At 42.6% G+C, this 17,443-nt stretch overlaps 1 protein-coding gene across 1 annotated transcript in view; it reads right to left on the minus strand.

Annotated features, from left to right (window-relative positions):
• Positions 1-6,649: 6,649 nt before the first annotated feature.
• cspg5a (chondroitin sulfate proteoglycan 5a) overlaps positions 6,650-17,443 on the minus strand; it is a 51,216-nt gene continuing 40,422 nt past the window's right edge. Inside the window, exons 4-6 of the mRNA XM_070912587.1 lie at positions 16,454-16,610; positions 12,165-12,221; positions 6,650-6,817 (exon numbers count right to left, since the gene is read on the minus strand). Coding sequence (XP_070768688.1) covers positions 6,650-6,817; positions 12,165-12,221; positions 16,454-16,610 — 382 coding nt within the window. The remainder of the gene's footprint in view (positions 6,818-12,164; positions 12,222-16,453; positions 16,611-17,443) is intronic.

Raw genomic sequence — 17,443 nt, forward strand, 5'->3', positions numbered from 1 at the left:
CACTATTTCCATCGAGTTGCTCGCTCCATCTGTCTGCTGCTTGCTGCTGAGCAGGTAGTGCACGGTGGGTTTATCACAGCTTTTTCACTGAAAACAGCCGCCTGCTGCTGCTGGAAGAAATGAGAGAGATGAGAGACAGTAAAGTTGAAGGCCGTGATACCAAAACAATGAGCCCAAAGACGGTAAAAAGCTGTGTTGAACCGAGGGGAACTGCCGAGCCGTGTTATCGTTCATCGATATTTCTACTAGCGCTGCACTTAGGATCCTAATTTGATGTACTTTCTTTAAAGTCTGCGTTCACGCTGTCATCACCCTGATTATTGATAGCTGCCACCATAAATGAAATGAAAAGTTTCCATCAAGGTTAATACTTAAATTCTTTGCTAATATGGAGACTAGAAACGTCAATCTGACTAGTCATAATGAGGACAGTGCTGTGTGTGTGTGTGTGTGTGTGTGTGTGCGCCCTGAGACAACTGTAAGTGACAGCTGGACAGCTGTGTGGGACAGGATTAGGGTCGTCCCAAGAGATCGCAGGGTTTAACATTTAACCTAATGTGAAGTTGAGAGTAGTTTTAATGCTCTGATACGCTACAGTTTATTACTAGATGACAGTAAAGCTGCATAAGAGTCACTTAATCTGCCTCGTCCATCCGTGTACGTGTGTGTGTGTGTGTGTGTGTGAAGGCAGAGGAACTCGGAGGTCACTGGGTTTGGATCTCATCTGCTCAGACTGTAGCATCAGAATAGGTTCCCATGGCAACGACGCCCTCTCTGTCTGAAGATGCATGAAATCGCCGCCAGCAGCAGATAAGTGAGAGTGAAAAAGAGAGAGAGGAAGAGTGTGATGTGACGAAAATGTTCAAAAGGTCAGTGGACGAGGAAAACACACACACACACACACACACACACACACACACACACACACACACACACACACAGACTGACAGGGGGTTAATGTGTCCTTTTACAGCCGTAATAAATACGGATCAACAAGTTGCTGCTTTACTCGCAGAGATCAGGTGTCATGACGCTCGTGTCCTCGTTGTCGTCTTTCACGCGGTCACCAGATTGCTTTGCGGAACATTTTGCAGCTTGACCTCGTTATCTAATTCCTAGAAAGTTTTGTTTTTACAGAACGTGCAGGTGTGCCACTCTCAAAGATTATCTGTGTCATCAGTTTCAATGATCAGTTTGTACCAGCTTGTGTCAAAGCAAAAAAATGTTTTTTACATAGTTGATGTGAAGAAAATGGAGCTCGATCATTTTCCATTTGCTGCTGCAGACTTAAGTGTCTGGTAGCTTTTTGCAGGGAAAACATTTGGTACTCAGTAAGTGAGTCTGACATTTCCGGCCACCTACAAAACTCTGAAAACTGATTTCAAGTGTGAAATAAGATTCTGTCGTTTTAACATGATCGTCTAAAAGATTCATTGTCAAACTCAAATGTTAAACAAATGTCTAAAACCAGTAAAAGCTCTTCCACTTTCAGCAGAGTGAAGCTCCGTTCAGTCACCTCTGAGCCCTCTGTGATCTTTCATTTAGGGTTTCAATATTGCCACATCCACAGCGGAGGTGTTTTCACTGACATGTCTATCTGTTTCCATTGTGAGACGAGTATGAAACAGCTCTGTTGTTCCTGCTTACAGCACAATGTGAGGTCAGTGCTTGTAAAATGTATCCTCTCAGGAGAGTATTTTTTGAAAATCGCTTTTGGGAGTGGAAAGCAGGTTTGTGCGGATGAAGCCACAAATTGAGATTAATTGTGTGTTTTACACTGTATCGGCCGTCATTTGACCCAGAACTTTAAAGGAGAGAGACGACGCTGTCCCTCCCACAGTGCTTGATTGACAGCTGATCCCTGAAAAGAAGAGACACCACAGCGATGAGCACTTAACCAAAGATGGAGAATGAAAAAGACAATCATCTTGTGGATCAACACTTAGCGGCCACACCTTCCAGTTGATCGCTGTGCATCTTTAAGACATTATTATCATTTTTAACTGCATTTTAAAGTCCGTGAATTGATGAAACTTGCTTTGCTCTCATAAACAAGCACATAAAGGTTCACTCTGTCACAGTGTTACTCTCGGAGGGATGGCGGCACCTCCCCCATCCTGCTTCACTTCTCGCCGTTGGTAATGTAATGCCCACTTGTTGCCATGGCGTCCGCTGGTACTTCTGGCCTCACTCGTTTCAATTCAGAGGACCCTCCTTTAGTGTCTGTGTGTAGGTGTGTTTGAGCATGTGCAGTCATGTGCTACTGCATGTGCCAACTTCTGCAAGTGTGTGTGTGTGTGTGTGTGTGTGTGTGTGTGTGTGTGTGTGTGTGTGTGTGTGTGTGTGTGTGTGTGTGTGTGAGGCTGGCAGGAATGAAATAGGGTGATAATCACTGTTGTTGCTGTTTTTGTAGCTTGCCTACTGCTGCTTCCTATTCTGGGTAAAAAACGAAAGTCTTTTCTTCAACCTTCTGGGGGCTGAAATGCTCTCTTGTCCCCCCCCCCCACCCCCACCCCCCCTTTATTTATTTGAAGAAAGAGAAGTGTACCCAGACCATCCCCCACCCTCCACCCATCAGCACCCCTCCACCCTGGGAGGGATCCCCAACAATAACACTGTTTAACCCGTTGCGTTCTCAGTGATCCAAAGGAGAAACCCGACAAAAGGCCGGCAATGCTGCGGCCTCATCTGAGACGCATTCAGGGCTGTTCATCACAAGGGTGGACGTGTGTGTGTTGTTGCTGCACTTCTATCCTTGTGGGAACCAATTTGAGTTTTAAGGGCTAAGGTTTAGAGGAAGGTTAAAGTTACAATTAAAGATGTAGATTTGAGACTTGGACCAGATTTGAGTCACAAAAATTTGTGAATTGAGATTTGACATAGACTTGACTGCTTTGAGGCTTGAGACCTGACTCCCTAAAGACTGACTTGACTCGAGACTTGAGAGTAAAAATATACAAGTCTCAAGTTTTGACAGCTTTTAAGAAAAATGCTCAAATGCTCATTTTAATAATCAGCATTCAGAGGCCTGAAAGGATCTTGAATTGCAATTTGCTTAGGAAGACTTGTGACTTGAACCTGCCCTCTAGGACTCGGCTTGTGACTTGACTTGGATTGGTCTTGAATGACCTCAGACTTCGACTTGACTTGAATTACTTAAGACTCGACTCAAATGGTGTGAGACTAAATTTCTGAAATTACTCAAATCTCGACTTGGACTTCTCTCGAGTGATTTGAGACCCGACTTGGACTCAAATTACATGAGACTTTTCTCAAATGACCTGATTGACTTAGACTTGTGTCAAATGACATAAGATTTGTCTTGAGACTTGCTCTTCAAGACTTGAGACTTGACTTGGTTTAGGGTTAGGGTAGTTAAGTGGCTTGTAAATGCATTATGTGGATGAGGGTCCTCACAAGTACAGAAGTATATATGTGTGTGTGTGTGTGTGTGTGTGTGTGTGTGTGTGAGCATGGGAAGCTGACAGATGCTTTGAGCATGTATGAATGTAAGTGTGCATATGTGTGTGTGCTCTATAGTGCCAGTTCAGCATCCTGAATAGAACAAAAAGTTCTATAGAACAGAGCTGAAATATGTGTGGGAGGTGTGTGTGTGTGTGTGTGTATGTGTGTATGTGTGTGTGTGTGTGTGTGTGTGTGTGTGTGTGTGTGTGTGTGTGTGTGTGTTGAATGTCAGCACTGAGTTTATTACAGATACAACATTTCTGTCACAGACCTTCGTCAGATTTTCAAAATAAAACAACATCTTTATACTAAAGCCACTGACCCTCTCGCAGAAGAAGTACTTAGACCTTTTATTTAAGTAAAAATAGTGATACCACAGTGTAGAAATACTCGGTTACAAGTAAAAGTCCTGCATTCAAAATATACTGAAAAGTAAAAGTACTCATCACGCAGAATATCCCATTTCAATAATAATATATATCATTAGATTATAACTATGGATGCATTCATTTTAACACTTTAATGTTGCAGCTTTTAAAGGGGGGGGGGGGGGGCTAATTGTAACTACTGTATATACTGCTGGGTAGGTTCATCTGTTGTAATGCATCCTAATTTATTAGTTGATTATATTTTATTTTATTTTTTAAATTGAATGAAGCAAAGTAACTAAAGCTGTCAGATAAATGTAGTGGTGTGAAAAGTACAATATTTGCCTCCAAAATGTAGAGGAGTACAAGTATAAAGTAGCATAAAATGGAATTACTTGAGTAAAGTACATTTACCCCAGAATTGTACTATACTACACTATTTGAGTAAGTTACTTTCCACCATTGTCATCTCATAGTTTTCACTTCATTTTGGCACATTTCTCATTTTGCCTGACGAAGGTCCATGATCAAAATATATATATATATGTATATATATATATATATATATATATATATACTCAGTGCTGACAGTGTTACAGCAAAAACTTTGTAATATGATAATAAAAACAGCAGTAAACCACTTTGTGTTTGGGCGTTGTGTTAATATGTGCTCATCTACAGAATATGTTCATATACTGTACTTGCATCTTTAAGTGTGAGCATGTCTGTGTGTGTGTGTGTGTGTGTGTGTGTGTGTGTGTGCGTGTGTGTTCAGCTGGAAACAGGGAAGCGTCTCTGGAGGCAGGAAACATGCAGAAGCAGCAGACTGGTACCTGGTGTTTGCCGTCATGATTTATGTGCCATGAAGACGATTTTTCGACTTTATACTTCAGGCACATATATGAGACATGCTGACCTTTGACCTCCTGGTCATTATCCTGTAATGTTGGTAATGTAAGAACTTAAATTTAAAGTATTGACATATATCTATGTTTTCATGAATGTGACCTTTGTGTAACTTTCTGGCATAATATAGAAAATTGCTCCTGTTTTGTCAAAACCTCTTAATCATAAGTTCCTACTTTTCTGGGATGAAGTAAAACAACCATCGTTATATTCTGGCTGTCCTCGAAGTTATTTAGTTTTCTCACCTTAGCATGTGCTACTATTATTAGTACTACTATAATATGAATATGCAATATGTTTGTAGAAAGAAATCTCAGAAATAGATATTTAACACGGGGGTCCTCCCCTTTAGGAAACATTAGACGTCAGCTGATGTGGTGCATATTCCTAATGAAATTCAAATCAGCGTAGTTGGCAGTAAGCCTGGAGCTCTGGGGTCCCAAGGCAGTTGCACACTTTTCCCAGTTGGTAATCAATCCTTGTAACTCACCAAAGAGCACGTAATGACTCAGTCGAGTTGAATTAAGACAAAAATCATCAAAACCAGAGTTATGAGATTTTCATTTCTCCAGAATCAACTAAATGATTCAGCGGCAACAAAAACGTGCGACGTGTTTGCGTGTGAGGTGATGGTTCGGGTTAGATTATTTCTTTATGTGTGTAAATCCACATTCATCATTTTGACAAAGAAATCATATCATGGAAGTCAGCCGCATCTCTTGATCGTGTAACAACAGCTAAACATCTCCATGACAACTCCATCTGCCGATGAAGGCCATGAGATGTGGCTGAAAGCTCCAGAAATGCCAAATGAATGAACCTTCACGCTCATACGAGAGTCTCTTCTGCTGACCTGTAATGTCTACTTTGTGTGTGTGTGTGTGTGTGTGTGTGTGTGAGCAGGGGGGCACATTTACGACAAGGATCTAAGAAGCTGCGTTCAAAGCCATGCAGAGAGTTTTGGAGTTCAGGGGGAAAAAAGGGGGGGGAGGCGACGCCGAGGAAAACACAGGATCCACAGAGGTCATGTTAAAAAGGTTTATTTCAACAACTGTCTGAATCTTGTTTGTTTTATTCTCTGTTCGAAGTCCCAAAAAAGTACAAAAAAAAAACAAAAAACAAGTACATCAAAGGATTAGAAATCACATCAATGAAAACCAAGACACATTGTGTTGTTTCTTTTTAAATCAATCCAAGCAAATTTTTTTTTCCAATATTTATACATACTCACTGGATTAGTCAGACAAACATCAAAACCTCTCAGTAGCTTTATCTTAACTTTTTTTTTTTACAATGACGTTTTACGTACGTTTTAAACTTCTGTATGATTTCTTTCTTTTTACAAAATACACCAATGCAGGCAGGGGAAGGTGTGTGTGTGTGTGTGTGTGTGTGTGTGTGTACATATAAGTATATGTTTTCATCTTTTCACTATATGTGTATGCTTCATATGTGTGTGTGTGTGTGTGTGTGCAGGTAAGAGAGATAAGGGAGAGTAGAGTGACAGCAACAAGGGGGGCGGGGCTGCGAAACAGGGGCGTGAATGGATGTAAGGGGGGGGGGGGTTGCAAGGCGGCGGCAGGGTGAAGCTGGTGGGGGTTGGGGGGGGTGTTACTCTCAGCAGGGGGAGTGGCGGCGGCGGCGGTGGTGGTGTACGTTTTTTGCAGCGGCCCGAGCCGCTTGGTGGCAGTGTTGCCGTGTCGGAGACGGTTGCAGACTGGGTTGGTTGGCTGGTACGTTGGCAGGCTGGTTGGTTGGTTGGTTGGTTGGTTGACCGGTTAGGCGCACTCGGCAGCGGACGGACGGAGAGCAAGGAGGGATTTGGGGGGGGGCTCCCGTTGCCGGCGCACCTTGTCGTTTTCGGTGTAGTGTTGTCAGGTTGCTGGGGTTGTTTTGTTTTTGTTTTGTTTTCACATCATGTTGTTCTGCAGTGAGTTTACCTCCGAGGAGTTCTCCTCGCCCAGGACCTTGTGGTTCTCGTGCTTGGGGGTCAGAGAGTTGTGGATGTTGAGGGAGTCGTCCTCCTTGGGCGGGGCCTTCACCGGGTCCTCCAGCTTGTTCTGGGAATTAGGATCATCCTACCCGGGGAGGGGTGGAGGTGGAGGGGTGGGGGCAGAAAGTACAGTTAGAACCACAACAACAGTTTCAGGTTCAGTTGCAGCTTTGGTTCTGCCAATTGGTGGAAAACTTGACTTTTGAATTCTTTTAAAGCCTCTGTAGCAAATTCCGACCAACCCATCAGAACTGGATTCCCTCAAAGACTGCGTTCATCTTAAAGCAACAAAGACACACGTTCATATTGGATGATTCTGCACCTCACAATTTAAGTCCAATGCAAAACAGTCAGTGCCAGTTTAGGTCAGTCTGTTCTTTACGTAGTGAAGCAGAAGATAAGAGTGTGTAGTTCGCATCCCGTCACAGACCTGCAATTAAAAGGTAACCACAATGTTTCTCTGACCTTAGCCGAGTGTTTCAGTTGCCTGTCCCTTAACTATTCTTTATCTATCATAACAATGTTCTGTAGTTGCCATGTGCAGATATAACGTAGAAAGCGAGAATTTAAAAGATGCTAGCATTGGACATAAAAGTCGTTGAATCTGGTGTTTTGCAGTATCGTCCAACATGGACGCCGTTGTCTCTGTGATTGGGTTGAGGAAACAGATGAACTTATATGCGTTTGAAGAGCCCCAGATCTTTGGATTTGTCTTTTATTTCATGCAACAGATTTTCTTGTTGAACCTTCATGCTTTAAAGACACACACCAGTGGTGTTTGCATATTTTAGCTCCTTGACTACAAATCTTTACTTTACTTTGCTGACCTCTTCCGAATGCTTTCCGAATACAGATTTAGATTTTTGGATCTATTGTTGCTGTTACTCCAGTTAGCTATTAGTTTCCTTTAATTTCTGTAGAGCCTGACAACCAATAAGACCTACAGCAGATTTTTAAATTGTACAGACATTAACAGAAGCCAGTGGATTCCTGGAGTGGCTGAAACGCAGCAGCATTGTTTGGTGATGTATATGTGATTTATAGTAAAAGGGCTAAAACCTATGAAAAACAAACACTGGTATGATCCTTTAGAGACTGTCAGAATGCAGCAAAATACCATAAAATATTCAGCCACATCAGATTGCAGCTATTATTTTGTTACTTCAAGCAAAACCAGGTTCAGTAGCAGCCATTTCAGTGTTTTGAAGGCTCCACTGTTTGACAATCATCATGCTCGGCTGGCATGTCGTGTTCGGTTGAGGAGACAGTTAGGTGAGCTGCATGAGCGACACTCCCGCCCCTCCCGTCCCCTTTTCAGGCAACCCAGGAAGCACATGCACATCCACATGCAAGACCCTGAACAATATGCCCCACATGAACAGTAATGATCGCTCATGCAGAACACCCCATCTCCTCCTGCTTCACCTCCTCCTTCTGTTTATTGCCCCAAAACAAAAAGACAAATAAACTCTCCACCCTGGCCCGTTGATCTGTGGTTACCACCATCACACATACCCAAGCAGTCGCTGGGGGGGGAAAAAAAACAAAACGAGTTTTAAGAGGTTTCAATTCAATTCATCTGAGTTTAATTAAGGTCAGAGGGAACAAATTGATTGCGGAGTCCATTTTAGCTCAGTTTTTCCAGCCTCTTATCCCCATTAATATTGCATGGCATCATCGACCCTGCTGCGCCCAGGCATCCTGGGGCGTCCGTCTGCGCCTCTTCATCACAAACACACACACACACACACACACACACACACACACACCATTAACACACAAGCAGAGCATGATGACAGACACATTCATTCAGACACACAGGTTGGCAGATTCACACACACACACACATCAAATTCCAGACCCTGAGGCCTGTGCCACTTACAAACACACCCTAATTGAATGTTTGCGTTTGAATTCAATGGCACTTTTAGAAAGGAAGAGCAGTGAGAGCATTTACCCGGTGGCTGTTGGCCTAGATAGTAACTTCAGGCAGGACGTGTGGATACGTCACTTCCATGGTTACGGGAAAGGGGCCCTCTGTCCTCCCGTCAGCGTGAAACTGGAAAATGTTTTTTTGTTTTGTTTGTTGGATTTCATTGTTGTGCATGGGTGGAGGAGGGGGAGGGGGGCGGGCGGTGGGTGGGAGGCACAGAGTAACGAGGACTTTAGAGTGGGTGTCGTTTTCGGGGGGAGTGGGAACAGAGATAAACAGGGTTCTGATGATGATGATGATGGAGGCACATGGACAGTTTCTGATGTCCTTTAGTCTTTTAGTGGGTGGGTAAGAGTGGATTATACGTTTGGTGTAAGGTGCTCCGTGACATATTTCAGCATCAGGAGATAATTCATGTTCCAACATGTTGATAAACATCTTAAAGCCCCTATATGTAGATTTCTTTGTGTGATTAAAGCATCTTTCAAATTATTGTGAGGGCATACGTGTTTGTTCGTAGGAAAGTCCAGGTGTCGTTTCTTTGTTGTGGTAACAGATAATTCACCACTTTGGTCCAGACAGAAATGTCTCAACAACTATTGGACGGACAGCATTAAACCTTGAGCAGACCTGATTTATTTAACCACCATCAGGTCAACATTTTAAATTGTCCAATTCTTTGGTTTATGACCACATAACTGCAAAACAAATGACTTTACCATCAGCCTCAGCTGTACTTTGTCTTTAGAGCTACATAGCATGCTAACAAAAACTAAACTCAGACAGTGAATATGGTAAACATTCCTGCTAAACGTCAGCAAGTTAGCATTGTAACTGTAAACATGTTAGCATGCTGACAGCCGCTAGCATGACCGTAGACTTCATTTTTGTTGAACTACCATTAGGAGAAAGTCACAAATGTTTAAATCACACACATAAGGGCTTCAAGTTAAGTGAAAAAATATATTCTTTATTGGATAAGGTCATCTTCTTTGCAGGAAGTGATGGGGTTTATGGGAAATGTGGTCCTAAATTTAAGTTTGTATGATTTTGGCATCTTGATTGTTGTGCACAGAAATGACCAAAGTGTCAGTTAATTTGTCGGCACTACATGTATATGTATGTTAAAAATGAAATGTGTGGCTTGACATCCTTCTTATTTTGTCTGCTGCTGGATTCAAAGTGCAGGCAGGTGTCTGAATCAGTACTTTCATTCAGTGCTTTTCTTGCAGCTGATTAAATGTGTTTTGACATAAACTTCAGATCAAAATATTTGTATTGGGATGTGTGTGTGCGTATATTAGCCTGCCTGTGCTATTCTCGTGAAGACTTCATGCGTGTGTACATACTCTTTGATTTGTTTGTGTTTACTGACTGGCTCTTTCCTCTCAGTATGTATATTTGTTTATAGTGTTTGTGTCAGGTCCGTTTGCGTGTCTGTGTTTGTGCAGAGGAGTAAGAAGTCATAACTTGTCACGGGAACAATATGCATGAGCATGGTTCAGCACGGCCTCTTGAACTGGAACTGAGACATGCAGTTTATTCAGGGACTCACAGGTATGAATCGCAAATACAAATACAACTTTTTGAGACTAAATATTTTTCAGATCGTCACTTTAATCACGAGATCAATAAGAAATCAAAGAATCTGGTCGCTCTAGATGCTCCCACTGATTTCTGTTCTCACTGCACAAAAGCGTCATATGAATTTATTCAAATTAAAGGTAAAATTTACTCATTTTGAAAGGCACAATTCTACCGCACGCCTGCAGCATTTGGACTTTAAGGTCAATTCTGAGGCTGATTCAGTCAATGGGAATGTAATTGTCTCAGAAACTGCGGCCCGCTCTGCCCAGTCAATTCATTTTCTGTGTTGAATTTATTTAGTATTGACAAAAAAAAAAGAAGAAACGATTCAATTTCACCGTTTGCTGCAGAGCGTGTGGCCGGACTCTGCTGAATCACTGTGGGGGGGGGTTGAGGACAAGAGGGTTCAATCTACCACAGTGAATGAAGCACAAAGCGCTCTGTTACTGTGGGGAAACATAAGTGCTCTTTGTGTTATTGTTCAGAAATTACTAGCGTGTGTGTGTGTGTGTGTGTGTGTGTGTGTGTGTGTGTGTTGGCTGTATGTGTGTGTACATGTCTTTTTTTTTTTTACATAATAATAACATGGCTGTTTTTCTGTGTTTGTGTACAGTTAAATTTCTCTGTAAATTCTGCCTTTTTCCACCAACTGCAGAGTTTTCTTCTTCCATTGAAAACCTCAGTGTGTGTGTGTGTGTGTGTGTGTGGCCGAGGTGGTACGTTGTCTGCCTGGACATGTGACAAGGTTTTTACAAGGTCAACAGTTTCCCGCCGCAGGACCGATGCAGTTTATGATGGGGTTTGGATTTTACCTCCAGGCTCTGCCTCTTTAATGTGTGTCAAAGGGCGATTTCACACAGTTTTCATGGTTTCATCTCTGCAGGAGGCTTACATGTTCCTCTGGGTCCTTTTGGGTGACAGGTTGCATTGCAAACACAAATTGATTTAATTCCTGCCAAAATTCTGTTTCAAGATGAGCTTTAGTGCCGCTAAAGTTAAAGCATTAACTTTATTTTATAAGATGACGAGGAATCGGCACAATTTGCGGCTGAAGAAAAAGAGTAAACCATGAGCTCCAGGTATCACCACCAGGTAAAAGGTGCAGACAGCAACGAAAACTAAGTGACCAGTATCAACATTTTCTGATGTTTATCAGCAATGTTTTAAAACACAGAAATGTATATGATCAGAACATTACAGATTGAGCCTTTAATACAAACAAACACTTCATATGTTTTCACCAGATAATTAGATGGATTTGTTCTACAGAGACTCCATCATGTAAAGGTGAATACTGTATTAAAAGAGTACTTTAGCTTTGCACTTCTATATTGCTGTCACCTACACTACCCACAATGCAACTCGACTGCTGACGGTTGGGTCAAAGAACCAGGTGTGATATGCTAGTAGCGGCTAACGTAGCCTCGAGCCTCTGGCCTGCAGCAGAGATGAGGCGCTACAGAAGTCTGGTAATCTATATAATATATATCAATAATAAAACAATGTTCCCCGGACCTGTAAACACACCTATAAAACGTTGCCCTTTAAGACAGATTTTATTGTTTACAAGAAGACACGTTGTTTTACACTGTTTTTTAAGCAGAAATTGATACTTTTCTAAAACTATAGTCCATATTAGTGTTTGTTTACCTGGAGCTAATAGTTTATTCTCTCGTTCATATATTTAGAAAAGAAAAGGTGACATTACGTGTGTGGATCTGTCTCGTGTCATGTTTTTATGATATATTTTTGTTTTTGATTTACTTGGAGGGAGGGTTAAGACTCGGATTGACCCACTGAGAGTTGAGAAAGGGTGATTGACAGGGCCACAGTAACAATGAGAGAGCTGTTTGGGAAGGTGAGAGAGGGGGGGGGGGGGCGGGACTATCTGACATTTGGGATTTGGTCTTACCTCACAGTCGGACTCCTCTTTGGTCTTACACTCCCAGGTGTATCTGCTCATGGTTTTCTGAGGGGAGGGGGATGGGGCAAAGGGTTATACTCCTCAAAACCATACAAGGCATCCTCAGAGAGAGAGACAGGTAGAGACGGACAGAGAAAGCCGGAGGATGAAGAGAGACCGATCGAAGAAGAGGAGCGGGAGGAGCGACAGATCAGAGACGATACCGAGAGATTAAGTAGCAAGAAAGATGGAGAGAAGAAAGAAGAGGCAGACGGGAGGAGGTAGAAGCAGACAGATAAAATAGACAGAGAGAGATCGAGTGTTGGAGACAGAGACTTCCTTTCAGACGTCAGCTGATATTCCCAGCTGGCTACAGTATCTCTGAGGTAGTCTGTTCAAACACAGACTCTCTGGTGCTGCCGGACCATTATTCTGTATTACAGTAAATACAGGGCTGGATATTTCTGGCGAGGTCCTCCAGTCCAGTCACAGGGCTATTAGTTTGGAAGGTACTTGAGGTTATTTGCTTTATTAGTGGGTGTATTTTGGGGGTAAATAGGTGAGTTGGTATGGTTTTTAGGTTTGGGCAAGTCTACTGTATATGTCTAAGTGAGCTTTGTGCACGTGTTAGAAAATAAACCAGGGCTGAATAGTAGTTGGAAATCTGTTCTGTTTGTTTTAGGCTGAATGTGTGGACAAGAGGGCCGAGTGTGCCACATCTGGAGCATCTGGACCAGAGTCACAGAGTTTACACCAAGTTGACTGACTCCATTCAGTTATTACTACATTTTATCAAATCAGAATCCTTTCACGTCTCTTCTCCAATTTATTTACGATCAGCTTTCAACATTTGTAAATAACTAAAACTCAAAGATTCAGTTGAGATCCTTTATCAACTTTTGTTGTGTTCGAAGGCAGAAACGCTTCAGATTGATTAACTGACTTTTACACATTTTCACGAGCTACTTGCTCCAGATGTTGGAGGTCCAGGAGGAGGTCAGCTCTACAAGGCTCGACATTTAGGATTCAGACTACTGATGTGAAGCAATCAGTTAGATCGTTTGACAAGAGGAGACTCACCAAATCTGTAAATCGTCTCGTGATCGCAGAGTTTTGCTTCTTCATTTGAGTACAACGGCTTACAGCGAGCAAATAAAGTGCACAAAAGCCAAATTTCAAGAACTTAAGCAACGGTCAGTGTCAACTAAAACTGAGAATCCAGCCATGTGAATGTTTTATATTTTGCTTTTTGTTAATAAAAAAGAACAAGAAGAGATTTTTTGACAAAAACAAAAATTGTTTTAGCCTCAGATCTGTGCAAATTTGTTACTTAAAGGAACCCTGTGCAGTTTTTGTGTGAACAAACAAAGTTACGTTCACATTCACTGTTTCTCACTAAACATACTGAGTGTATCCTTGTTGCCTAACAAACCTGCTGAGTGCATTTCATCCCTCATAAAACATTTGCAAAGCTGATTTATATTAATATTTTTGAAGCCTGCATGTTTGCTAGCTTGCAGTCTTCTTCTTTGCCTTTTTCTGTCGCATTGCTACATTTCTTCTTCTTCTGTTAATCAGTGGAATAGCATGAACCTGGCAGCAGAAATGTATATTGAGTTGCACAAATGCCTGACGTCTGCATGTGCATCCTTGTGCATTGACAAAGTGGGGACCCACTTATCATAACAACTAGCCATCGCCATACTAGTGGTCAAAAACGTCACAGGGTACCTTTAAATGTGCCAAAACAAACCATTTTAAGTATTTACAAATACTATTCAATCCAGTGGATGAGTGGGGATTTGGGGGGGTTTCTGGGGGGGTATGTAGGTGATGTTGAGTTAGGAAGTTGACATTTTAGAGATATTGTTAGGTGGTGATGGTGGATGTTTTTTTTATTACTCCTTTGGGAGGGTTAGCCCATTTCTTGTCTGTCAGGGTGGTGAAAATGGTATTTGGTTGTGGTTACAATGAGACACTGGCCTCTAAAGGAATGAAACTGTTGAGCTAGCATGAAAGAAAAGAGAATTATAGAGAAACAACTAGTTTCTGTAACTTTACAAGTGAACAAAAATACTGATGGAGTTGTTAGAGGGTGGTACCACATCCTAAAAACAAGAACAAATCAAAACAAACTCTACCTCAGTTGTAGCACTAGAACTACCCATGCTGCTACAACGATAGCGTTGCCGCTACTAGCTTCCCATGCTTCAGTTAGTGAGGCACCTGTCGGCTCTCTGCTGCCACCCGCAGGCAGCCACGAGGCGTTGCATCTCAGATGTTTATCCTGATAACCCCCGACCATTTCTCACAAATACCCCACACCTTTAGCTTACCTGTTTGTGACATCAATCCCCCCCCTACCCCCCCAAGAAAACCACAATAAACCGTTTCATAACAGTCCCTCCCACTTCACCACCCATTTTCAGGATAAACACGTAAAGCAGACATTTTGTTGTAAGTACAGATTTGTAAACAGATAGCGAAAGCAGAGCTGCGGTGGCTGACATGTCCACCGGGTGGCGCATGTTGGCGACAGAGCAGGAATGCCTTGACGCACCGATGCAAGAGGTGATCAGAGAGAGAGCAGGTTGGAAGTCGGGGTGGGGAGGGGTCGCAGCGAAGGAGTGTGGGAGTTTTCTCTTTAAGGGGTCAAGGTAAAGCCAAGGCGGCTCTGAGGGCAGTCCATAAATGTTCAGTCTGCATAGTTTCAGGGGGGATTTAACCTCTAACCTGGGCTTGTTAGCGCCCTGATTCACCCACGGAGCTGATTTATGCTGCGTGTCCTCTTTGTCAGCAGGCAATTTAGTGTTTCCTGGACACAGTTCAGTCTAAACAAACTAGTGGGATGTTGTGTGGCGTGCCTAAAATAACTAGTTAAAGCTTAAGACTTAATTTTTCCAGACATTCTTGCCTTGAAATGGGTAAAAACAAAGCACCTGAAATCTGTACTTATTTGTCATCTCTTATATGTGTGTGTGTGTGTGTGTGTGTGTGTGTGTGTGTGTGTGTTGCCGTCACCTTCAAGGTTGGATCAATAAGCAATAAACCAGCGGGAAGTGAATCAATAAACACGATGAAACTATGAGACTCAACAGCCATCGCGTTGCCATGGTAACGAGCTGCCAGGGCTCAGTCACCCCTCGTATACTTGTTACTTTGAGCTGTTACAGCGTCATGTACTTACCCTCCTGTCAATACGTGCTGTCGGGTGGAGCACGAGAGGGGCACGGGGGGGGGGGGGTTCTCATTTTACTTTTTTTTAATGCACGTGTTCCCTTTCCACTTTAAAAGTAGACGGTTTTCACTTGAGTGTGTTTTTTTCTCTCCTTAAATTATGATTGTATGAGATCAAGAGCCTCTTAAAGAGCTTCCTCGCAATAAACATGTCACGTCGTCTTCATCGGCATGTGTGTATGCAGCTCTTTGTGTGTGTGTGTGTGTGTGTGTATGCAGCTCTTTGTGTGTGTGTGTGTGTGTGTGTATGCAGCTCTTTGTGTGTGTGTGTGTGCTTGTGTGTGTTCACCTGTGCACACATTTCTGTCTCTAATACTAACACTTGTTGTCAAATGTATTCTGTACAATTCCAGGCAGCCATTTCCATTCATTTCTGTTAACAGACTTTAAAACTCGCTGTGTGTGTAATGCAAGTCTGCATTATTTTATTATCAATAATGTCAATTTAAGCACAGATTGATTTGACAAGTCTGCCTTACGTCAGAGCAAGAAAGCAAGAAAGATTAATGCAGACTTATTAGTCGAATAATTGGAAGTTGATCACCAGCGAGAAAGTAAAAAGGCCAAATATTCTCTGGTTCCTGCTTCTCAAACGATTTGCTGCTTTTCTCTGTTTTAAATAATTGAAAACTGCAGAAGTACATTAAAATGCCTAATATATATATATATATAAATGTATATGCTGTATATGTTCTAGTATAAGGGATTTGTGGTACATGCAGTAATCAGTACTACCCTCAACATATATAAAGCTCTATAAGAAGAACTAACTCAGACAAACAGGGTTTGATCTTCGTGTCTAAAAGATGCTTCTTTGTGCATCCAACAGCTTCTTCTCGTCTCCGTATTTCCCTCGCCACCTGAGAAAACTCCTGCCATCCTTCCTCGCACTTCGACCCCGCCCATCCGCCTCCTTAGCGTTGCACACCTCAGAGTATCGGAGAATACTCATGCCCATGCATTAGGGGGGAGGGGGGGGGGGGGAGATCATGGGGCCCGGGCAGGGTTTGCGGGGGAGATGCAGAAAAAGGGGTGAGAGAGAGAGGCGAGAACCACGTTACCTGACAGATAATGTTATCATAGTAAGCCAATGCACGGGCATGAGGGACGTTAGGAGGGGTGTCGCACAGTTTCCTTACATTTGGGTGGGAGCCCTCAGCGATGGTGGACAGCGAGAAATTATCATTGTGCTGCTCCGATGTAGGCCGGTACTTACTGCTGGGCGTCGGAAGATGGAGGGGGGTGAGAGGGAGGAGGGGAGGAGAGGATGTGGAAAAGAAGATGAGGAACATAAATATGGTGTGGGGAGAGAGTCGAGAGAAAGGAAGGAAGAGTTGGAGAAGACGCAACAGAGAGGAAAGACATAAAGAGATTGTGTGGAGGTGAAGAAAAGGAGGAAAGGAGGTGGGAGATGAAAATGTGAAGTTAGAGAAGAATAAAAGATATTTAGGATGGGGAGAGAGGCAGAAGCAAAGAGAGTAGAGAGAGTAAAAGAGGGGGGTTCAGGTCCAGATAATGAAAAAGAGGATGTTTTGAAGATTTGAAAATTAGGAGGAAAAGCAAGAAGGAGGAAGAGATGGAGGAGAAGGGACATTTGCAGGCGACGAGGAAGGAGAAAGATGAAGAGATGAAACAAGACAAAAGGAAACCAGAAAGTAGAGAGGACAAAATGGGCAAGAAAGAGGACAAATTTAGGAAAAAGATTACATTGTTGAAGAAAACAGACAGACAGAAGGAAAAAAAGGAGGGGGGAGAAAAAAAAGCAAGAAAGCAGCATTAGTCAGACAGCAAGTTCACGTCTTCAGTTCGTCAACCGGCAAAGACACAAACATTCAATCTGTGATGCAACAAACTGACATTCACACAAAATCGTGGAAATGTTTCATGCTGAGCAGAAACACCTTTTGATTCCTGAAATGTTCTGCTCAGCGCAGCGATATTTGTGTTTTTGTCATTCACCATCTGATCTGATCGGCTGGACGGACCCGTGAAGAACCTGGTGCACCACTTTAAAACAGACGCAGGTAAACACAGACTCTCCTTTGATCTCG

This window comes from Enoplosus armatus, chromosome 9 (assembly GCF_043641665.1).
Source record: "Enoplosus armatus isolate fEnoArm2 chromosome 9, fEnoArm2.hap1, whole genome shotgun sequence".
Lineage (NCBI taxonomy): Eukaryota > Metazoa > Chordata > Actinopteri > Centrarchiformes > Enoplosidae > Enoplosus > Enoplosus armatus.